The 24,274-nt window shown below is 36.8% G+C and overlaps 1 protein-coding gene across 31 annotated transcripts in view; it reads right to left on the bottom strand.

Moving 5' to 3' along the window:
* Positions 1 to 218: 218 nt before the first annotated feature.
* LOC26535870 (voltage-dependent calcium channel type A subunit alpha-1) overlaps positions 219 to 24,274 on the bottom strand; it is a 53,379-nt gene continuing 29,323 nt past the window's right edge. For 10 of the 31 annotated variants that reach the window (XM_039377552.2, XM_043207296.1, XM_043207298.1 and 7 more), the window contains 11 exons: positions 23,154 to 23,336; positions 21,148 to 21,242; positions 18,860 to 19,141; positions 18,094 to 18,296; positions 17,690 to 17,898; positions 8,924 to 9,045; positions 8,697 to 8,860; positions 7,920 to 8,120; positions 5,649 to 5,800; positions 5,325 to 5,581; positions 219 to 5,265 (listed from right to left, as the gene is read on the bottom strand). In XM_039377552.2, coding sequence (XP_039233486.1) covers positions 5,115 to 5,265; positions 5,325 to 5,581; positions 5,649 to 5,800; positions 7,920 to 8,120; positions 8,697 to 8,860; positions 8,924 to 9,045; positions 17,690 to 17,898; positions 18,094 to 18,296; positions 18,860 to 19,141; positions 21,148 to 21,242; positions 23,154 to 23,336 — 2,019 coding nt within the window. In that variant the 3' untranslated portion in view covers positions 219 to 5,114. Of the gene's footprint in view, positions 5,266 to 5,324; positions 5,582 to 5,648; positions 5,801 to 7,919; positions 8,121 to 8,696; positions 8,861 to 8,923; positions 9,046 to 12,106; positions 12,117 to 12,800; positions 13,019 to 15,524; positions 15,585 to 16,774; positions 16,787 to 17,689; positions 17,899 to 18,093; positions 18,297 to 18,859; positions 19,142 to 21,147; positions 21,243 to 22,725; positions 22,818 to 23,153; positions 23,337 to 24,274 lie in introns of all 31 variants that reach the window. The other 21 variants (XM_039377525.2, XM_039377524.2, XM_039377527.2 and 18 more) reach the window with 14 other exon arrangements.

Raw genomic sequence — 24,274 nt, 5'->3', positions numbered from 1 at the left:
CACCTTGTCGTCAGCTGTTCGGAACGGTGGACTGGGTTGCACGGAAGCCACTAGTTCAACAGGAAGTTCTAATTCGCTTCAATTGCATGGAATCCAGGATGCTGGAATCCTTGACTGGAATCCTTAGTCGTTGAAAACTTAAGTACTTCGATATTCTTTAAATAAAATACGAGATGTGCAATTTTTGTGTTATTTTTTTGACATTTATTTTCTTGTTGTTTTTTTTTTGTTTTTATTATGGTATTCCTTTACTTTATGTAAAATAAGAAAGTATTAATAGTTTTATTAACAAATTTGTTGAAGGCAGGTATTTATGTTATTATATGTTTATGTATGTATATCTTGTATATAAATTACGAGTCATCTTTATAATTACATAATTATTAAATGTAGTTTAATTATCTCTAGCGTATCTTAGTAATTAATTTAACTGCTTTATTCACTTAGTATATTAAATTAAGATATTTATATTTATATTCATGTTTTTTCTTTTTGTTTGTTTGCTTTCATATATTTATGTATATGTTAGCCGTAACAGTTACATTCTTCTAATTTTAAACTAATTTCATTATTATTAATTTTGTTTCCTCTCCTATTCGCATATCATCCCCACTCACCTCCTATATTTTATATATTCTTGTTGCTTTGTAAAAAAAAGTCAGATCTACTTACATATATGTATTTCCATTTTACTTTTGCTTGTTTCCGTTCTTTTTTTGGTTTTTCGTTTTTGGTTTTAAGTTTAGTTTTTTTTTTGGTTTGTTTTTCATGTAACCGCTCACACCAGACAGTAAACAAATAACAAAATATACAGTCGAATCGTTGAGTTTGGGTTAAATGTGGTTAAATGTTTGCTGTTTCGAAAGAAGTAAGCCAGTAAGAAGTAGGACATGAGTTGGGGAACACAGGTGTAGCTGTATCTGTAGCTGTATCTGTATCTGTATATGTAGCTGTATATGTATCTGTATCTGTATCTGTAGCTGTATCTGTATATGTATCTGTATCTGTATATGTGGCTGTATCTGTATTTGTATATGTATCTGTAGTATCTGTATCTGGATCGGGCAATGCTTCTTATGGCATTTCGAACTGGGGAGGGAATGCGAGGATCTGGATCTGGAAGAACAATCGATCGCAGCACTGTGTAACTAAATGTTTGTTATATTGTTTGCTTAAAACTTTCTGTTAAATGGCGGGACGTGGTGCCCGAATTGTTCTTCCCCGGAAAAGTGATGTTGATATTTGATCCCTGCACCTGGCAAATGGCAAATGGCACCTGGCACCTAAACACTTTTTGGAGTACGTACGAGTGGGAGTACCATGTATGTTGTGGGAGTAAAGTTGGGCAGAGTTCGCGGTCGGCCAGCTGGGAGCCTTTTTCGAAGGACGAAAGCGGATTGAATCAAATAGAATTGAAATGGAATCGAATTGAAATGGATGGTCCGGAGCATGCCAATATATTTGCTAACTAAATATTTCCTCTATAGGCATCATGAACTGGATAAACGTCTGATACTGAATGCATGTCAGTAAACTAACTTCATACTTTGTACTCATTTCTATTCCTTTTTTTTTTTTGGTTTTTTCTTTTCTGGTTTCGGTTTTTTCTTGTATTTTTTTGTTTTTTTTTGGTAGGTATTTTGTGTTTTTTTTTATTATTTATCTATATTTTGTTTAGTTTTGGCATCGGGGCAATGATTCAGTAGTAGTAATTGAGCTAATGAGCCCTAAGCTGCCCTTCCAAGAACTCTACTGGTGTGGGGATATCGCTAGTTATAATTCGAATGTTAATGTTAAGCAAGCGGTGCAAAATGAAGGTAAAAAATCGGATCTTAGCCTAGGACTGAGGACTTGAAACATTTGCCACGCGGACAAACTTTTACTGGAAGTAGTCAAAAGTGAACCTCGGAAATACAACGTGCAACGTGTATACAATTAATTAATTAATTAATTCATTGGAGAGTGATTCATTCTATATCGGCGATCTTTGTTTTTTTCTTCTTTTTTTTTTTTCGTAGCGATGGAGTTCCCATTTTATTTGATACTAGTTATAAACTATTGTATATTTTATCTATGTAGGCGTGTATATATATCTTCAATGTATGTTTGTCAGCATCCGTAATTAAGATAATTATAGAAGAATACGCTTGTCGGTTACCTTTCTCACACTCCCCTCTCCTTGTCTAGACTTTAGAAAATCGCCATAAAATCAACAATTGAAATGTTCTAAAAAAAAAACACACACAGGAAATGTTACGAGAAATTTTGGTTTAAAAATGATATTAACAAGACTTGTGATTTAAGTTTCCTGTAAAATAAAACATTGTATTCACACAAAGAAACCAGCAAATTCAAAATAAAACAGGTAACAAGTAACAGTTATAAAAATTCAGTTTTGGAAAGTTGGGAAAATGTGGGGCATTTTTAAAACTTACGGCTCACAGCCACAGACATCTTAAAATGGCGAGTTTCTAAGTTGAATGGCGATCTTGACCGTTTTTTTGAGTGTATATTTGGGTTAATCGATTCTAGGTTAGTCGTTTTCCCTATTCAGTATTGCTCAGTTAATATTTAAGTATCGTACACAGCTAAAGTCAGCTCAGTTAAGTTAGTTTAGGGCAAGTGTTTCTGTTTGCTAAATGTTTTTCATTTCATTTCATTTAATTTCATTTTCATTTTAATTTTCATTTGAATTTTTTTTACTTCCGTATGCACTCTACGCTAGTCATCGACATATTCGTAATGGTAAGTTCATTTGCTGTGTAAATTCGCATTACTGCTCAGCTGCTATAATTATTTACTTAAGTTATGGATTCATTTCTTTAAATTACAATTATTGTGCGCTCTTCGATATCCCGTCGTCCAACATGTACGATTCGTCTATCTATACACATGATGACTGCATTTTCTGGTAGTGAGTTGGAGGGGCTGTGTGCATGGCTATATATTTGAATACATCATTACGTTTGGTGTGCCATGAGCTCTGCATTTTTACACATTACATTTTTACACATTCAATTCGAGTATGAGGAGTCGGAGGTGTATATATTATATCTACACATGTTTATGTTTTGTGGAAACAATGGCCTGCTCGTTATATATAAATACATATGGACATCGAGTTCTTTCAACTGATCGGAAAGTTTGCGAGGAGCTAATTTCAGCATACGAAATACATTAACAGAAGCATAAACCTTTCTTCGCAGATTCTTGCAGATTACAGAGTAACTATGAAAACTATGAAAACTATGAATACAACGTTCCATTTGCTAAGGGAAAGATTATGATAAATAAGCTATTGTAAATTGCTAAAGTCTGTATACACAAATGGCACTGAACGATGCTTACTTTACAGATACTTGCTTTGGTCATAATTGAGTTATTTGGATTTAGTTTCGGATTCAATATGATGGATTTGCCATATAGTGTGGAGTTCTTCTAATCATTGAAAAAAGTATCCGCACGAGTATAAATACAGAACTGAATATACAAATCGTAGGGCATTAAATTGCGCTAATATTCGCTATCGGGTTTCGTTTTGATGAAAGTATTTATAATAGTAGTCGTAGGTAAATATATTACATACACATACAAAAAAAAAAACAAAAAAAAAAAGAAGCTATTTGATATCTACAATTATCTGGTATGTACATTGAATAAATAAAATGCCGCATTTAAGTACACATACAATTGAATGACTAACTTTAAATACAAACAAGTCAAAAACGCTTGCAGATTATCGTACCGATTCCTCGAGCTAAATCCTAGATAACTTACAATGTATGCGAGTACCTACAATCTTTATTTCCTATGTATTTTCGACCTAGATCTATGTGTGTGTGTGTGTGTGTGTGTGTGTGTTCTGCTTGAAAGAGTTCTGTTATCGTCGTTAGCTTCATTTTGATGTGCTCTTCGTCTAGACTTGCCCTTACATTAAAAAAAAGTACAATACACTTGATCATATTCATATCTAAAATTATGTTCTTGTCTACTCCTATTTCTAAGCAAATAGTAGCTCTAATCTGTTTACAATCTCCCCACTTCTACTCCCATTGCGTGGAATAGGGTCTCTCACACATTCATTACACCTCGTTTCGGTTTCGGTTTCAGTTTCAGTTTGAGTTTCAATTAAAGTTGCACTTTTAGTGGATCTGCTTTCTGGTTTCTGGATACTTGATTCTGGATACTGGATACTTGATTCTGGATACTGGATTCTGTATTCTGGATACTAGTCTCTGGATTCTGGATACTGAATACTGGTGTCTGGACTATGAACTTTGGATAATGGATGCTCGTTCTTGATCCTGTCCTCCTTAGAGCGTATGATACGAATACTGCGGATCGTGCTGATGGTGCTGCTGCTGCAGTGGTGGCTCGTGTTGTTGTAGATCTGGTGTAGTTAGTTCTGGCTGGCGATAATGATGAGCTGGTGCATCCTCCACTCTGTCATTGTCAGTTCCTCGTTCGGTATTATAATTAATGTCATTATCTGAATATATCTTTTTAATAGCTAATGGGGACGTTATTGTAATTGGTACGCTTAATATCATTGCTTCAGTTTTAGTTGTCCTTGGTGTTATTGCAGTTGTTCCGGTTTCACTTCTCTTCATATTTCTAATGAATTCGATATCGGAGTGGGGCGATGTTGTTCTGGTCTCCGGTAATGATGCCATCACCGGGGATCCGTATGGAACCGCTTGCCGGTACCATCTGAGCCACCCATCCTGATGAAATTGTTGCTCCTGCTTCTGTTGCGATTGCGGTTGTCGATTTGGGTTTAATTCCTGTAAGCTAACTCCAGCCAATTTGATATCAGATATAGTTGTTCCTAGTTTCGGTGTCGATACGTTCGTGCCATACCTTTGATATAGGTGCTGCTCTTGGTGTGGTCGTTGGTGTAGGTGGTGTAGGTGTTGGTGTAAATGTTGGTGTTGGTGTTGGTGTACTAGTGGACAAAGGTATGGATGGGTTCGCTGATGTTCGGGTATCTGATAGCTGTGTCGTATCGTATCAAAATTGTGATCTAAGTTTGGTGCTGACAACGAGGAGCAAATGGCCTGATGCTATACCCAGATCTGATCCTTTCGATTACGCGATCGCAATCAAAGCCTTTGCTAGCACCAATCCTCCTCATCCGAATCGGAGTGTCGAGGGTTCAGACCACTCTTTGGCTTAAAACCATTTAGAACTGGAGATGGCAGTACACGACCTGTTCGGCCCATAGCCAGCGCTTGTTCGAATGACAGCGGTGCTATATATTCCAGTCTATGGGGAATATGGATTACTTGAGTATATAATTACTATATAGTACTAGCACTACTCACCTTTCTCTTTCGACCTCCCGCTCGCGATCTCTTTCGCGCTCGTACAACTCCCGCTCCCGATCCCGGTACTCGTAGCGCAGGTCGTACTCGTGCAGGCGATCGCGATCCCTCTCGCGATCCCGATCCCGATCCCGATCCCTAAGGCGTTCGCGATCCCGCTCGCGTTCTCTACTACTGTAGTACATGTCCCTCGGATCTCGCAGCAGGTCGCGGTGGTGTGGTAGCGAGTGAACACTGTGGGGCGTTGAGTGGTGTGTCTGGCAGAAAAAGAAGGTTACATGGGGTAAAGGGTATCTGATAGTCGAGACATTCATCATCACTTACATGTGTGGGACTGGCATTCAGTTTGGGGAAATTGATATTGGTTGGCTTGAGCTGCAGTGTTGACGGTTTGCTGGGCGTCGGAGGAAGCCGTCTTCCGATGCCGGCTCTTCGGGAGGCCAGTGTAGGGTAACTGTGCTGTACATGCGTTACACCTGCGGAAATTGGGGACATTACTTCCCTGTGGGCTGAACAGGTGCATTCTAGGGCATTAGTCGTTGCAAAAATACTCTGCTGTTATGATACTGAACAAAGTGTACCTAAGTTGTTCTTCATTAACATTAACATGGACTTAAAACATACATACAAATATATATATGAAACATAAGATAGAATGGGACATGTTCATTTCGTTTAGTTTTGGCACTAACTATCTAACAACTGAAGACAATCAGACAGACTTTAGCGTAACCGGGTTTATCATGAATTTTATTGTGCGACATTTAGTTGCAGTCTTGTTTAGTTCTCATTGAATTCTGAAAGTACAGGTCAAAATTAGCTCAAAACGTATTAAGATTTTACTAGTTATGATTATAGTTTAGAAAAATACAAACAATGTTTATTGGACAGGTACTTTCAAAACTCAGAGTTTATATCTTTTGCACAATTGTGATTTAATTGTTTTTATGACAGGTGATTTTACATTGACATTGAGGAGAGGATGAACATGTCCCAATGAGTACGTAGTTTACATATTTAACTTGAATGTTGTTTAAAAAAATGTTGCTATGCCAAAAATGCATTCACTGTATCTACGTTCATAAGCGTGTGGAATTATTTGAGCACCCTACAGAATTATACAACTTAGAAAATTATGGAACAGTAACAGTGCTATATAATGTATTGAGAGAAATATACACAAGTAGTTGGATGATTTGGGATTTGGGGGGAAATGGCCGGTCGGCAGCTAAATTGTTCATGGCAACATGCGTGACTGTTCGATTCGATCTATTGAGATATCAATTATGCAAAAACGAAAAGGATGGATTAAGATTAAGATGGTGCAGAATTGAACTATTGACGCACATTCACAGATAGATAGATAAGATAGATAAATATGCACACACGTCTAGATACTGAAACACCCGAAGGCTGCAACCCAAATTATTCCTCTGGTAAATATTACATATAAATATTACATGTACGTAAGTAGCTCAGTCGATTTCACCGCCCACAACTGGTACAAAAAACATTGCCTACATATCTGTGTAATAGTAACTGGGTGTTTCTTTTTTTTTTTTTTTGGTTTTTTTTGTTTTGTTTTTGGAACAAGAAGCAAGCTTTAAATAGAGATTCTTGGTCAGTGTCTTATCCTGTGCTGATCAGGCTGACAGAGGTCAATTTCGAACGAAAAAAAAAATAGGATATTTGGCTATGGATGACTATGGCTTACGAACTTCACCTTCTTTGTGGGATTGACTAGGAAATGATGTTCACTTATCTCACCCCTACACATTGTATTGCTGTTCTTACATCGATGCTCTGTTTTCAGGAAGTGACCAGTACTGGGTGTTCGCCTCAGAGTCCGTCGAAAGTAGTCCTAACTTAGGAATGGTATATGTGAAACGCTATTGCTCTATTGCTCTATTTAACAGTTGGAACAGTTCATTTGCCAGAGATTCAGTGTGGTAGTTTGGTAGTTGATGACGAGAATGGATGTCTGTACATGTCAGCACCATACATACGAGATGTGATTATAATATAGGTGGTGGTGGATGGTACGAGGATGGCATCTAGAGAAATGAAAACAATAAACGCTGCTAGTGTAACAAGAGTACGAATAGTTGGGCACATAATCGTAATCATGAGTACTTCGGTGTTGTAGATCACTGATCTGAATGAATTCGAGAGCTGTGTGGAATGTATGATAGGAGTATTTCAACTATTCGATTTGTTGAAGCTTATGGTTGACTGGTTGACTGATTGGCTGATTGATTGACTGGTTGATTGACTGTTGGTTGTTTTCTGATTGAACGTCTGGGCATGACAATACATGGTACATGTTAAGCATGGTTGGCAACTATGTACGAATACAAGTTAGTTACGGATTACGAGTTACGAGTTAACGAGTTTACGATTTACGAGTAAGCATGTCTGATCATTGATGTTTTGTTAAAGTTGAGATGGTTGAAGTCGAAATTTGTGTAGAAGAAAATACTAGCATATATAGAAAACAAGTTGAGTAGTTGTTTTTTTTTTTTTTTTGTTTAAATTGTTTAAAGTTGATTTTGATTGAGCTTGTTGGACTTTAGATAACAAGTGCTAAGGATGTACCCATATCAATCCCATAACCAAGTCTGTCTCGTTCACGCATCTCCTGAAGTCTAGCGGGACTCGGCGATCGTGATCTTTGACATAGACTGGTTGTCCCATATGTGGGATAAGGCAGTTGAGTGCGTTTACTGCGAGACAAATGACCACCATATCGAGAAGGCGAAGGCGAACGGGCCGGACTTGTCGATGCTGACCATGAACCTATATTGTACATATAACAACAATAATAAAAAAACGTAGTAATTAAGGATGTCGGGGCACAACATTTTACGTATTTGATCTTAGCAACATATTTTCATTTCAGTTTTTTTGTTTGTTTTTTTTTTGCGATTTTTTCGAAGATAAATGTAAACGATAAAGGGGGACCGACTTAACGGAAACGGAAACGATCAAATTATTATTGGAATATAATATATTTGTATTAAGAGATTTCGTTAATAGCTATGGAATTGTAGACATATATGTATATATGTATATAACTACGGTTCTACGAAATAGATCAAAAATCCCTGGAGTGTCCAAGTTCCTGGTTCTGTGTGTGCCCCTGTGTGGCAAGCCGATCTCAGATGGATACAAAGTGATTAAGGGCAACATCGGAGAAAGGACAAATCGAGAATACAGGATAATGTTCGTAAATCCCTAACCAGATCATTTGGCTTACCACCAGCGCACACACACACACACACACGCACGAAAGTCAGTTGGAAGTAGTAGTAGTAGTAGTAGTAGTTAATGGTTATAATGCCATGGGCCATGGGCCATCGAGCCAATAAATACCTCTTGGATACCGCGGATGACTGTTGCCATGCCTAGGATGGCGAGTCTCCTTGACCATCTCTACAACATTAGATACGGTATCGGAGAACCCGATATCATGATGTATGTATTGATGGCCACGCCGTCGAGGACTCGGAGATCTGGCCAGTGGAGAGCCGTTGTGCCTGCAGAAAGCAGAAAAGGTTTAATCATTAATCATAATTGAGAAGGAAATGTACTATTCATACCTCAGGCTAGGCGATCGCCGATGGCCATTCATGTACGAATGTCCAGGATGTAGATGGCCAGCATCGGCACCGGTTAGCGACTCCTGCGATGGGTGTCTCGATGCGTCCTGCAGCTCCAGCATCTAGTTGGAAGATGATGGTGGAACGTTTTAGTCAGCCAACTGGGTCACCATGAATGCTACCACTCGAAATCAGTCCGAAAAGATTGAGAAGTAGTTTGGGGTACGGAGTTTGAAGTTCGGAGTTGGGGGGTTTCAGGTTGGGGGATAAGCAGGTGGTTGGTTTCGATTGGGGGGAAACACTTCCAGATGATCGAATCGATTCTAATTTGCACAGCATTTCTATAGATTTCATATTTTTGGGTGACTCCTCTAGACCGATTTCTTGTGGATTCATTCATTGCAGGGATACGTAAGTTTAGGTATATCTGTGTATTTATAAATTTAGAACTATAGTTGTCCAATGCCCCGTAATGGAGCGTTGGCAATAGATATGTTTATATGCTTGTACTTGTATATAATGCTACAAAATAAATATACATAGAGACATGTATGCTTACTTTGTGGGATATAGTTGTTAGGGGGGGGGGGTAGTATACGGTATATACGGTATATAAAAGTAAACAAAAGCAATCATTACTCCACTGCAACAAAATACATATTCAAATGCGTTTTCAATTGTACTAGTTTGTATAGAAGGGTTCTTAAATGCGGGATTATATTGGTATTTGTATTTGATGTTTAACCTATTTTAGGGCATGTAACATTTAAGGAATTCCATACACTACTCGGGAGTATACATATACATATATACTTGGTCACTTTCTCTAGATAATTATTGGTTTTGGGTTCTCTTGTAATCGACTGGATGTCTTCTCATACTTGAGATATTTTTTTCTGAAAATGATATGACTGCCATTTTGCGTTTCTCATTACGCCAATTGTTTAACTTTCGACTTTGTCTACGTTATTTGTTTTCTCTTTCTTTTTTTTGGTTTTTTGGTTTACTGTCCTATATTTACGGTGATATGATGTCGTACAAAAGAAGTGAAACGCAAAATACGAAGAAACAGCAAGTATCAATCGCTCTTTGCATCTGGATAGTGTAGATTTGCCAGATTTTCGCTACAAGATATATCTACAAGATAAAAAGGATTGCTAGTCATGCAAGTGATTGTGTTGATAGCGTGTAGTTGATAAAGCAGTGATACATATAATAAGGCGGAATATTGAAAGCTAGGCAAATATGTACTATAACTACGGGCATGCACTACTTAGTCAAAATTCGTTGGTTAAATGTGTGGTGTAATGGTGGGTAATGGGTGTTGGTCAGGTCCTGAGTCCTGAGTCCTTTTCCAATTGCTCCTGTTTTTTTTGGGCCGTGGAAAGAGCAGCTGCATCGAGCGCCAATTGATTTGCAATCGACGAACTTACTTACCGTTCACAAAAACCGTTTCGCATTCGTGATTGGACTTTACGAATAACATTCAAATACCAAAACTGTATACTTATTACATTCAAATCGAAATTCGAAAACAATTACTACCTACACATAAAGCCGCCTTTATATGTGTAACTAGAGGGAAAACTCGCTAGAAATCAATAATCAGAGATCTTCGCCTCACTTTAAGTCTAAACCATTACAATACAAGTTACAATTTGTGTGCTAAGTGGCTGGCTTCAACTCTAAAAGCCATTCTCTAGTTATGTGTTATAGTGTTAGAGTTGCCCTATGAGTGACTAAAGATTAACCTCCTGATTAACCACTTCCTAACCAAACTGGAAGGTTTTCCTCCGCAAGGCTTTATGTGTACGTAGAAAAGTGTATCAGGTCACTTCCGGTTCTCAATTCCACTGTCCAACCGGAAGTCGGTAACACTGAAAGTGACAACTAGAAGTGACGCGATATTCCTGTCAGTTTGAAGATTGAAGATTATCGGACTTTGCACAAAAGGCTGTGAGTGGGAACAGAGTTAGAACCGCCAACTTATTTCACATGGCTGGCACGCCTCATGCGAATTGCTATCAACGATTGTTAATTGTCAATTTTCAATGGTTAATTGTTAATTGTTAATTGTTAATGTGGCAGACTTGATCTGAGAGTGGGAAATTCGCAGTTTCTGGTGTAAGAATGAAGGTGTCTCGATATGTCTAGGTCGCAATTGTACTGGGGGGATTGGTGAGTTAATCATACATTGCTGGCATGTTTTGTACGTGAAAACCAAAGATGTTATTGCACTTCTGCCTATGCTTACACTATTTTCCTAAAGGACCTGGCAAACCAGTTGGTGAAACGGGCTCTCACACTCATTGGAAGGGGGGAGAAAAACGATTGCAAGTCCGCTCTTTTCAACTACAAGTCAACTTTCAAGTTTGCAATAGAAATAAACTGTTCAATGAAGAGACTATTTATCAGAAGAGTGAGATTTCAACCTATTCTTCATTAATGAAAGATGCTTTTCTGTACATTTTCAGTACTTAATGTGGGATCGGACTGTGATTTATTTGGGGCTGAGTGGAGCTTTGCCAGAGCCTTTCGGTTTGCTGTTCGTTGCCACTGTTAACCGCTCAACTTGTCCAAGAAACCAACGAACCAAGGATGCCTAAGTACATGGGAGTACATTTAGTGGTTATAGAAACGATCAAATTACAACATTGAGTACGAGTACGAGTACTAAGCCAAGTTTTGCGTTTCTAATGTTATTGTTTTTTTTTTTTTGTTGTTAAATTGCTATGCAACATTTAGGTACGAGTATGTATTGCACTATTGAGTAAACGCAAATTAAAGTTTTATAGTAGGTTGAGTACGCAGTACACACATGTGCGCATGTATATATGATGTATGTATGTATTTATATATTCATATTTATGCATGTGAAGTTTGGCAATATCTGGCACATTATATATTATATATTCATATTGTACATAGTCATAGATACGTCGTACATGGGCGCGTACAGCTATACATATACTTATGAGTGAGTATGTATGTATTTAAAGGTACTAGTTGATTACTTGACTTAATCGGTTTTGTGAACAACATTTATATCGGAAACGGAGTATGGACACAAAGAGTATTCACATAAATTTATATAATACACAATTAATTATTATTTTTGGATTAGTAAAATTTGTTGATAATTTCATTTTGGTTTACCGCTTGGAGTTTATCAAACTTATTCACCTTTTTGTTTCTGAAATATTTAAAAATTAGAAGAAAAACAATTTACTTATGTCAATGTTGAAGAATGCGCAAAGGCACAAAGATCTTGTAGTTAGTTGCTAATAGTGTTGGTAAGTGTTGTTGTTGTTAGTAGTAGTAGTAGTAGTTGGATTTCGATAGTGTTGTGAAGCGAAAGTTATCTTATGCATGTACATATGTATGTTGAATGTATGCTGTGGTCCTTCACGATCAGCGAAATTACTGACTCACTTTCAAGGAAGATATCGAGATTAGATCTGAGTTTCAAAGAGCAGCTTTCTCTTATTTAGGAACAAGTTAAGTTAGTTTGGGTTAACAAGCGAGCAGCTGTTGAAATATTGGGAATTATTACGCTGTTAGGATCCTATAACTTTATAGAGAATGTTTGGCGGAAGCGCTCGTTGACTTGTTCGTTTGTCTGGGGAAAGGAAGTTACAGCAGAAGATATTGTAGCATACTTTTTTGCGCAAAGCGGAATAGATATTCCGGGAACGAGCTCAGAGCTTAGATAAAGTATATATCTGTATAAAGAAGACCACTTGTCTCGTTTTATGAATGATAATGAACTGATGAATGAGCTCAAATGGTTATAATGGCGATGGCGATGGCAATGACGATGGTTATGATACTTGGCACGTTACGGACTATGGTTAAGATTGAAGCTGGTTTAAATTACCTAACTGATCGCTTTCTGATCGTACTCCGCCGTGCCAGTGTTGCCAAACTGTTGTGTTCGGCATCACCGTTTGCGTGGTGGTGGTGCGTGCTGGCTAACAAATGTGTTTGTGAGTTGGCGGCTCCTTCCCCATTCGGCTCGAAACTTATGGAGCCCTGACGCGATCCTCCTTTGTCAAGGGCGGCCATATCGAGGAGGCAGTTAAAGAATGATTGTTTCTACGGATTGTTCGGTTTTTCGATTGGCCATTGATTTGGTAGACAGGAAAGTGCAGTGGTTTTAATTGCCATTCCGTTCCGTATTCGGTATTAGTTTGGTTTCGTTCGTTGCAGTTCGTTTTCATGAATATTTTTCGTGTATTTTTGTTTTTATATATATTTTTTTTTTAGTTGTAGTTGTTTTTTTTTTTTTTTAAGTTGTAGAAATACAGATTTCAGATAGTGTTGCAATTCAATTAAATTGTTGTTTATTGTAGACACAGTTGTGGTTAAAGTTGGGTGATTGGTGGTGAATATTTGATGTAGTAACATTGCAACGCATTGGGATTGGTTTTGATTTTGTTTTTTGTTTTGTTTTTTGTTTTGGTTTTTGTTTTGGTTTTTTGTTTTGGTTTTTGTTTTTTTGTATAAGCATTGAAAATGGAATGTAAGAATTATTATAGAGTAATTAAAAAGTATAAGTAGATTACAGAACAGAAATGATAATCAAAAGTATCGTTATTATCGCATATACTTGTATGTATGTACATATGCATAGTATATATTTGGTTTATACATATGTACGATTGTTAATAATGGAGCGATGGCCCCTGCTTAATATCTTTACATTGAGGTATGGTATAGTATAGTAGCATTTCGAGATGTGTCAAGCTCTATTCGGGATTGTGTCGGTATTATGTAGGTTGGTTTTTGAGGAGGCAATGTTGTATAAGAGATGCTTTCGCTTAAGATTTCATAAATAGCTTAAAAGAGAGGCTTGCTTAATATGGTAAAAGCATGCGCAAACATTTTTACAACTCACTATGATTTAAAGAAAATCTAAGAGGTACCGCTATGAGACAAAATTGTTACGATTGTTTTTAATATTGTTGGTATTATTATTATTATTATTATTATTATTATGTGCCGATTTAGAGAAATGGTCAACCAAACATGTGATTACGAGATTTATCAAAGTTTTGTCTATGAGTAACAAAAGAATAAACTATTTTGTGGGAAAGTAAAATATAACTTATACTTGTATGGCGTTTAAATGGATGTACCAAATTAATATTAATCCTACATGCCCATATGACATTGGACCTACATCTTTGAAGTTTTCTTTTACCAACCAGATGAGTTTTTAAGAAAACGTAGTTTTAATGATGTGCTATGTAGAATGTTTCTTTTTTTTAATTAATAATATTAATTACCCCTTTCAAAAATCTTTGTTATTTTCTATTCTTGATCTCATGTCATATAGGCATATTGGCATACAAAAACTTGACCGATTTCATTCTTCCATGCTTTTGTTTTATTAATTTTTGAATTAGTGTCTTAAATTGATGCGATCGCTTGGTTACCTTAAGCATGCCTATTCAGCAGAAAAGATTACAAGAAATTCAGTGGCAATTCGACTGGTAAATGAAAATATTAAATATAGGACATTTGCCTGATACTATCACAAAAGGCCTAGTTCATATAAAGTGTGGTTTCATTGAATCCACTTTCAATCTTTCCATCTAATCAAATTCCAATATATACAGATGGTCTAGAGTTCTTTGTGTCAAAGGTTAAGTATATATATATTTGGTCGGTATAATAAAATGCAGACTTGCGATTGAGTGCAACAGTCCGGATTCATACTTAAAAACAGTGCTTTACTTTTGTAAAGTGTACAATAAACTAAAGGACAATTACAATTACTTCAAATGCATCAACACACAAGGACTTAGACGTTCCACAATGTAAAAATAGTTATTAAAATCGCAGAGCCCTAAACAATAATGTTTTCATCGTAATCTCGATCGAAATACTTTTATTTATTCAATTGGTTCGGAATTTCTGCATTTAAAAACGAATTTCGCCATTCAAAACGCACCATTTATTTGTAATATATATCGATATTTCTTATATGAAACTAATATTTAAAGTCCTTCGTTTAAAGTCCTTTGAAAATCGTAACAGACTCCGGAGAACGAAGGACTGGCTGCTATATGAGAACTTGCATCATCACTTGCGCCATTCCAGCTCTAAAGGAGAAGCCTAGTAATTAAAGCTTTTGCCAGGACCTTAGGAGGTCCTTTGGGGTAGTTAAAAAGCAGGACTATCAGGGGAATAATCCCTGCAAAGTGCACACTCTTCTATGGCTATTTTAAAGTGTGCTTGACTAGTGGGTGTGTTAAGCGAAACATGACCATGGCATTGCAGTTGGGTGTTCATCTACAGCTGGATTATTATTATAATTATAATTAGGATATAGGTGTGTTTTCGGTTTGGATAGTTTAGTTTTTCTTATATACGATGGTAGGTAGGCAGGCTTATGCTGGTTTCCTAGTGATATTATTGCACTTAGGCGAGTATGCAAAACATGCCTCTAGCCGAGAATGGTGAAACAGTTGGTTGTACAAAAGTAGTAGACGCAAAACATGTGGAAGAGGAGGAGCTTCGTATTTAAAAGGCGAAAGTAAAACCAAGCGAAAGATAGATAGGTATACTCGTATATATATGGAAATATATTATATACCGGCTCCTCGACTGCCGTTGGGCTATATTTATGCTCATCGTCGTGCTCCAGCTTCTTCCGCTATCATAGATCATCGATGTAGTTTACGATGTAATCGTAACCACATTGTCCAATTATTATTTTCAGTTCAGTAGAACATGGACCAAATGTCAATTATGCATTTTTTTTTTTTTAATTTCAATTTTGAGTTGTCAATTGATCGTTTGTGTGTTGTGCACAAAAACAGGATAACAGATAAAACATTTTGATTAATTATTTCAATACTGGTGTGTGTTTAGCCCACAGGGATTCGCTTTTTCCTTCATTTTATCGAATCAAGTACATTTCGCACAATTTTGTGTAAAAGCGAACCCGTGAGTGGTAAGATTTAGAGATAAAGTGGTTGTGTGTTAATGTTCCTTGACCTTTTTAGTGGTCCCACTAGTAATACGACTAATTTGGCGGATATTGTATGTTTCCGGATTTTCTCTTGTGTTGACGTTGTGTAAAAACAAATGGCAAACCTCTAGAAATATCTAAGTATCAATACATACAGTTTTGTGTAACGAAGTTAACTCTGTTTTTTTATTATTTTTTTGATTGTCGTATCTACTTGGAACGAACATACAATCGCAAACTGTAGAATCAAAATACGAACTTCTCAACTCTACCGATATATATATATATATATGTAGGTATATATATTTGAGTATGTAGTTATAGTACTTAAAGATACTCGACTTCTACTGACTCATTATACGAGTTAAGTTTCACCGTCTTCCCTATTGGGTTGCAATACTTTCAGCTCCCGATTTGGAAACTTTCAAATGGATTCGAATCGAAAGGGAGAAAAATATGCATCCCATGCAGTGGCAGATCCAAGAGTTCTATACTAATTACAATCGAATTGATCACAATTAATTTCCACTTCCTCTGCAATTTTCCTCTGGATCCGCCCCTTTTGCTTCCACATGACTGCCCGTAGATAATTTCAAATTTTGGCGGTAAAATATATATGGTATATATATGCATTTGAGATCGGATCTGATCGGGCCTGATTAAGCCAATTAAGGGCAGCTGCGAGTACACATAGTTTGAAATATATGTGGTTAATCGCAAGTACTCGCATGTGGTTATATAAATGCGATTGTGTGTTTCTAAGATTCGTGTACTTGTCTCACATACAAACGGGCATGTATGTGCGCAATATATAGGGTATTGTATATACAAATGTGATAAACATGAGGTTGCATATAAAATTAATTATATACCTCCTTCCAGTTCTGCATATTTTGCATTATTTCGTTTAATTTGTTAACGTTTGTTTGTATTTTTTTTTTTTTTTTTAATTTTAATTGTTGTTATTCAATGAAGGAGTTCATATTCAGTCGTATGAGAAGAGAAATCATAATATCACATATTTATTCCATGTTATATAGATTTTATAGAATATTTTGTGGTTGGTGTCGTTTAGATTGAAAATGTAAAATTGTTTTGTGGTAGAGAAAAATTCTTAATCAAGCTTTGTTCCTAAGCGGAAAAATCGCCCTAAATAGGTTAAATTCTATGGTAAAATACTTGTTATTGAATGATGCCATATATAAGTAAACCTTATTTTGTAGTATATAGTAAGTTTCTGTGTTATATACATAAGCGTTTCCGAAGATAGGATTTTCCCGCCTTAAATGCGGATTGTAAAACCTTTCATTCCAAATAAAGTATGTTTTAAACAGCTTAAGCCGAAAAAGCCTGTAGACTTCAGACTTTAGATATACATATATGTATTTTTGAAAAGTATAGGTATTTACACAGTTTAGGAAAGTTGAAAGTTGTGTGACGCTTTTTTGTAATTCAGGGCGATTTCTTGAAAGTGCAATGTGAACTTAAAGTGCTTTGAACTTTCCAAAAGACCGATAGATAGTTGACTTATATAACTTCCTAATTCTGGCAGGACAGTGGACTTATCATAGATCGATGTGTACACCGAATAAATCTGCCTAAGTTTTGGGGCTTACGGATGCCTAAAGATTCCTTAAGTGGGTACCATAAAACTGAGTAATATCCTGACTGGATGAGTCAGTCCATAGACTCATCGACTCATCGACTCATCTTTGACTCTACGCAACTGGAGTTGTGCGGTAGTTTGTGTTCAGGGGCTGGATGGTTGGGTTTCTTGAGTGGCTTACCGGCATTCCCGAATCGAGTTGGCCGAACCGCGTGCTGCGCCAGGACTCCAGGATGAGGAAACCTGCATAGATTTTACCCACTGACAGTTTGCCCTTGTTGAGCTGATCGCTGGGCGGGACCAGCAGGTTCAGCATCTTCTTCGCCTGCAATGGCCAGATGTTCGTGATGGTCTCCCGCAGTTCCATGTCCGCCTGGTCCATCTCCTCAGCTGATGGTGAGATAAACACGATTAGTGCACAAATCATACGTGTCTGTATTGATTCCATAACATAAACATAAATCCGGATTACACAATACAAATATTGCATCTCTATTAACAACGATTTCTGAACATGCCATTTGGAAACTAATACTTTGAAAGATATGTACATTGTAATTAGTAACTATTGATAGAAATACATACGCGCTCTCATTTTGATGCTGAGATTCTCGCGAATCAAAGCGAATAACGTTGTGGTGAACTGAACTCTCAATTCATCGTCCAGTGGCATATTCATTCTAATCAGTTTCTTGTAGGCCAGTCGATTGGGACACTTGTTGCCAAAGCCCAACGGTGGATCCATGTTCTTCAGCATGTCGTACATTTCCGTGTAGTGTATCTTTCCACTAGTTATCCGGGGAACACAACAAGAGTTAGATGCTTAATTGCCCCGTAACAGTAAGTTCATATCTATAGTCGAGTGTACGGACTATGTTTCACCCAGCACTCACATTATCAATTTGCCATCAATTTGTGATATGTGAATACCGTGCAGAAAACAGTGTAAATTGTGTTATATCGGTATATTGATATCGTGCAGCTCACACGGGTTTATCTCATGCGAGGAAAAAAGTAAAGAAAAATCAAGTACTCGGCATTGCATTTTACCCAATCCTTTGTTCATTTGCTATCCCTTGTATAGGACTTAAGCTCAACTTGTGCACAAAGCCGCTCGGGAGCGATGTCAACCAACGAGTATGAATCAAATACGACCAAATAATAATCGTTTAATATATAGAAGGGCAGCCGAGTAGATTGGCTCGAATGACGGAAGTAGAGGGAAATCAAAGTGAAATCATATGAACAGAACTTAAGGTTTGAGGGGGTAAATGTGGTGGTGATGTTGGTGGTTTTGGTGGTGTTGGTGGTTTTGGTGGTGTTTGTGATTTTATATTAAACAGATAATTACGTCGCATTTGGATCATATTCCGCCCATATGCGCACAAATTCGTCTAAGTGATGGGCACCCAATATGCTGGAGTCCCTGGTGAGATAATCGAAATTATCCATGATGACGGCGACGAACAGATTCAGCATCAGGAAGGAGCAGAAGAATATAAACGATACGAAGTAGGCGTAGGCCAGTGTGGATCCGCAGTACTCCCCAGGTGCCTTCTCGGCGTCATCGTCGCAGGCCTTGCCCTTCAAACATGCCAGCATTATGTTGGGCCAGGCCTCGCCAGTTGCACACCTGTGGTGTGTGTACGATGTGGTGTGCAGTGTGTGTCAATCGGTTCGACAGTTCAGTTCAGTTCAGTTGCATATGCAATATACAAGTTGAGTTAATTAATGCGCCAATTGGGGCCAGACTTACAGCTCTACATGTGTGTGTTTTTGTTTGATTGATTGGGATTGGCATTGGGATGGGTCGGTACGAAAATGCTCTAGATGGCTTACTATAAAGTATAGTTTGTATAATATGTATTGTATGGCAACTACTAGGTATTTACAGAGATAGCTGGCACAAGTGCCAGGCTCAAGTGTTCAAAGTGTATATACATACAGGGGGGCACTGCGGGGGTATATTTGGGATTACTGAACGATGTAGTAGGTATAAAGCTTACTCTATATATCTATGTATGATTACGAGGTATACGTATGCACTCTCTTCAAGTTCTAGTTGCTAGCAAACCTAGCTATCTACGAACGATGGACACATATCGCCATATATCTCAGGGATCGCAATGATTGCATAGCGCGAGAACCCTGAAATATATTGCTTCTCATGGCTATTCTATGTAATTACCATTAAATTATTATTAAGCTTACAAGTTCTCAGTAACACATTAAGTATACTATATGCTCTAAAGTTTAGGCCATTGAGTGAAATGACAAAACAAAAACAATTTGGAATTGGTATGATATTCTAGATTCTGACTCTGGTTATATGTTCAGAATTGCTAGCACTATTTTTTGCTCTATAAAGATTGTTTGATTTACATACAGACTAAGCTACGATTTAAAATTACTTATGATTGGCAGTTAGCGGAATTTCCGGACAAACGGATATTTATGCCAATGGGAGTTACGGTTTTTATTCATACAGACTTTTCATACCTAGAGCTATGGTGTTAATAAGCTAGATGAGTTCCATAGATGAGTTTCATGAGTTAGATGAATTTCATACAGACATACATATATTTTAAATTTCAATCGAGAGTTCTATTAACTTTGCTATTAACTATAGCGATATATATTTATGTAGATATAGAGAAATATAAGTTGGGATGGGCAAATCGTTTTGCGTCGTACAAGTATATAACAGCTATATATGTATATGTATGTTTATATATAAGTAGCTATAACGTAAATTACCAGCAATACTGTAAAACTATTGAACTTTCATTGAAATCTCAACTGATTAACTGCAACAACGAAAAGTGCAAACTTTGAAAAATCAAGCTGCGCTCAAATGTAGTAATTTTTCAATAATAATATATGTATGTAGAGCTCTACAGGTTTGTAAATACATAGATATTACATATATGTATACGTATAGTCCAGTTTTTTTTTTTTTTTTTTTTTTTTTTGGTTGAATCAGTGTCACAACTCTAGAACTCAATCTACTTACACAGGTATCAAAGAACTTGAATTGTTGTTACGCAAAACGAATGTACGAGTATGTAATGAAATAGGTTCGAGATCTGAGTGGTTTTATATTGTAGTTATGGATTTACCACCGCTTATAAGGTTGTCACAAATCCGATTTACTCCGCGACCAGCTTGGAGAAGCTCGAAAAAGTTATATTTCATCGTACTAGAAACCATATAAGGGTTACATAAGTATATGCTAAGCGAGTTGTTCTAAATTCTAGAATTTTCTATATAACTTCGAGGTACATATGTAAATGGGCTAGAAGTTTGAAATTGCTTATGGGAGAATCCAAGAGCTAGAATTTGAAGAAAATCCCCTACTAAGGCTACGAATTTCTAAATATATATATGTATCTATAACTCACACATATCGTTGTTGCTAGGGTTTGTCACTTTTAGGGTGCTAACCACCTTATAGATGGACCCTATCGCTAATCTATTGACGTACTATTTAGTTATAAGTTATGTTAGATCGCGATAGTGGTAAAGTTAAATTACGCTAACTTGTATTAAATGTATAACTATTAACTTAAGTACTGAGAGTCGAAACTTTTTGTTGGGTTTTGTAAGAAATGACTGAAGAGATCTAGGAGAGTTACGTACCTGAATAGCAACATGACGCCTTGCTCAAATGATTGGAAGTTGTTGTGTCTAGTAATGGAATTTTCCACCGTACCTAGTTTGATATTCCCGAACACCTATTCACGATTCAGATATCGGTAAAGAATGCATTGATTATTGGTTCATTTTTTGTTTAGTAACTGAAATGGTTAAGTTATATTCGTTATTCACATTACACAGATTCGGATTCAGATTAAGATTCCGTCTTCACCTCAATTATATTCAATATTCTCCACAATGCTGTCTCTACTACGAATGGAAAAACCCGCGAATCCTGACCAAAAAAAAACGGCAAATCCATGTGTGAGTGATTCAGGACGATCAGGACTATAAGGACTACAATATGTGTGCCCCGCCCACTTGCCCCGATTTGCAAAGTCGATGTGGATGTGTGGGTGTGTTTGATTGGATAGTTTGGGAATTGAGTTGCATAGCTAAAACTCTATGACAGTCAAAATGGGAACGGTTAACACTTATTTCATTTGCTCAGCAGCTCACGAATCCAATTCAAAAATTATACTTATAATTGTGCTATTTACTGAGCCCACAAAAACTAAAGCCAAATGATGATAATTGCAAACAATAAGGACTTCTGCTACCATCCACAAAGAAAAGCAGTTCTTCAAAGGTTTTACATCCTTGCACTTGGCATTTATGCCATTTACTATTTTAGTCAATTTACTTAATGAGTTTACTCTCTTTTTAAGCTGTATAGTTTTTACAAGTATAAATTATTACTTTCCTAATATATATAACATATTTTTACAATTAGGAAAAACCAGAGACTCTTTACTTGAAGCACATCTACTAAACAATTATTACACTGTTATTATTATTATGAATCTGTTATTGTTTGATCGATTTTTATGCTAACTCAATTCGATTTGGGAAATTGGGAAAGTTTTCAGCTTTTCAGATGCCACGACTGGCATCCTTGCAAACACACAAATATTAAAGGAACACAGGATTCATAGGAACTTCATTAACTAGCGCATCTATGTACAACATTAAAATAAAATGTGCTATGGAAAAGCTACATTCACATTCGATTAGTGATAGAAACGAGATCGGGATAATGGAAAGGTATAAAAATCAAAGCTACCAATACGAATATGTACGAATATGTAGCTCGATTCAAAGTCACAAATCTTAACTGCAACTGCAAACAATACGGATCAAACAACTTTTAAACGCATAAACTGTATCCACGATTTATAGCGCATATGCATAAGCTTTTTAATTTCATTTCATTTTATTCAAACAGACTACGAATTGATGGTTATACGAGTAGTTTGGCATTTTAGTTTTACGGATAGATTATGAAAACCACAGCGGATGGATGGATGCCCTCTAGTAAATTTACACCGACCGAATGCACCACAATCACAGTAGCAGTACGATTATATCGAATTGTGGCTCGACATATGACTACGTATTGATGTTGAGTAGAGTTAGAGTTAGAGTTAGAGTTAAGAGTATATAGGTGACTGTGGTGCCTTTATCAATTTGGGTAATCGCTATTTAGTTACTATTGCTAACTAGGTTACAGTTCTCGTTTACCGAAAGAGCAGCATGATTCCACCGGAGAACGACTGGAAGTTATTGTGGCGGTTGAGTTGCGTATCCGGATCATATTTAATGTTGCCGAAAACCTTTTGGTTCCATGTAGACATTATAATTGAATTGAATTGAATTCATGTATTTGTATTATTTGCTTTAAAGAAAACCAATATCCTCGTTTTTGTCTCTACTCTAGTGAGCTAATTGAAAAGTTAGTAATGCAAAAACCAAACAAGAAAACTAGTTACTTATGCTACGTGATATATATTTTATTGCACATTATTGCACCCGATTATTCATTCATCACCCCAAAAAGCATTTGACAGTGGAGAATGCCTATTTAACCCTAGCTAATACAAATACAAAATCCACCATTTTGTTTATCGTTAATCGGAAATCAGGACTTCCGTTTCCGGTTTTCGACTTACCTGCATGCCAATAATGGCGTATATGAAAAATAGCATGGCTATAAGCAAACAGACATAGGGAAGTGCCTTAAAGGATTGCACAAATGTCCACAGCAGAATTCGAATCGTGTATCCTTGTCGAAGTAATTTGATAAGTCGCGCCGCTCGAAATAAACGCAGGAAGCCGACGTTGATTGAGTTCGACTGTAAAATATTATTGGCCAAAGAAGAAGAGAGTCGAAGAGACAAACAAACAAATAAAAAACGAGAGAGAGAGAAAACAGAACGGATAAGGAAATTGGCATTAGAGACTGCTTGCAAGTTTCCCATCATTACAGTGCGAAGATTCAATGAGCTCGGCTCACGGAATCCAGGGAACTCGGGAAACTCGGGAAAACTCAGGGAAACTTGGGGAATCTCGGGGAAACTTGGGGGAACTCAAGGATCTAGAAGGCGTCGTCATCGATCTACGTGATTCGATGCATTTCAATCTAAGCTATCGAATGATAGTAGTAGCAGTATGCAGTAGGTACTAAGTAGTAGGTACTAAGTAGTAGGTAATTAGTAGTAGGTAGTTAGTAGTAGGTAGTTAGTAGTAGGTATTTAGTAGTTAGTAGTTAGTTGCTCGTTCCGTTAGTAGCAGTAGTAGTTGGCAAGTAGTTAGTAAGAGTAGGTTGTATCAGGCTGTATTAGGTGAGGTGCAGTAGTATGTTTCGGTAGGTAGTAAGTAATAGGTAGAGAGTTACATACATAGAATAGAAGTGGCAGTAGTAAGTTGTTTCATTGGTTAGTTGTACGTTACAAACAAAGTAGATAATTGAAGCTATTTTAGTTAGTTGTTTGCTCTATCACAAATGGAACAGAAACGAAACCAAAGCAAAGACAGACAATCCAATTGGAATTTACTGATAGTATGGCTATACAGAGGACAAATGCTAAACAAAAAAGAATTATCATTTAAACCATTTGTACAGCAATCGTAATTGTAATATACAAATTCGGAAAATTTATAAGCAAAATGAAAAGTAAACTATTTAATTGGTATTTTGTGCGTTGTATCAGTGTTTGTGTTATTCGGTTACAGTGTCTTGTGTTTAGATTATCACCCAAAAAGTAGTAGTAGTGATTTGTGCGTGGCCATC

Source organism: Drosophila yakuba, chromosome X (assembly GCF_016746365.2).
Source record: "Drosophila yakuba strain Tai18E2 chromosome X, Prin_Dyak_Tai18E2_2.1, whole genome shotgun sequence".
In the NCBI taxonomy this organism is placed as follows: Eukaryota; Metazoa; Arthropoda; class Insecta; order Diptera; family Drosophilidae; genus Drosophila; species Drosophila yakuba.
Note: the sequence above shows the minus strand (reverse complement) of the source record. Positions and strands in the feature narration are given on the sequence as shown.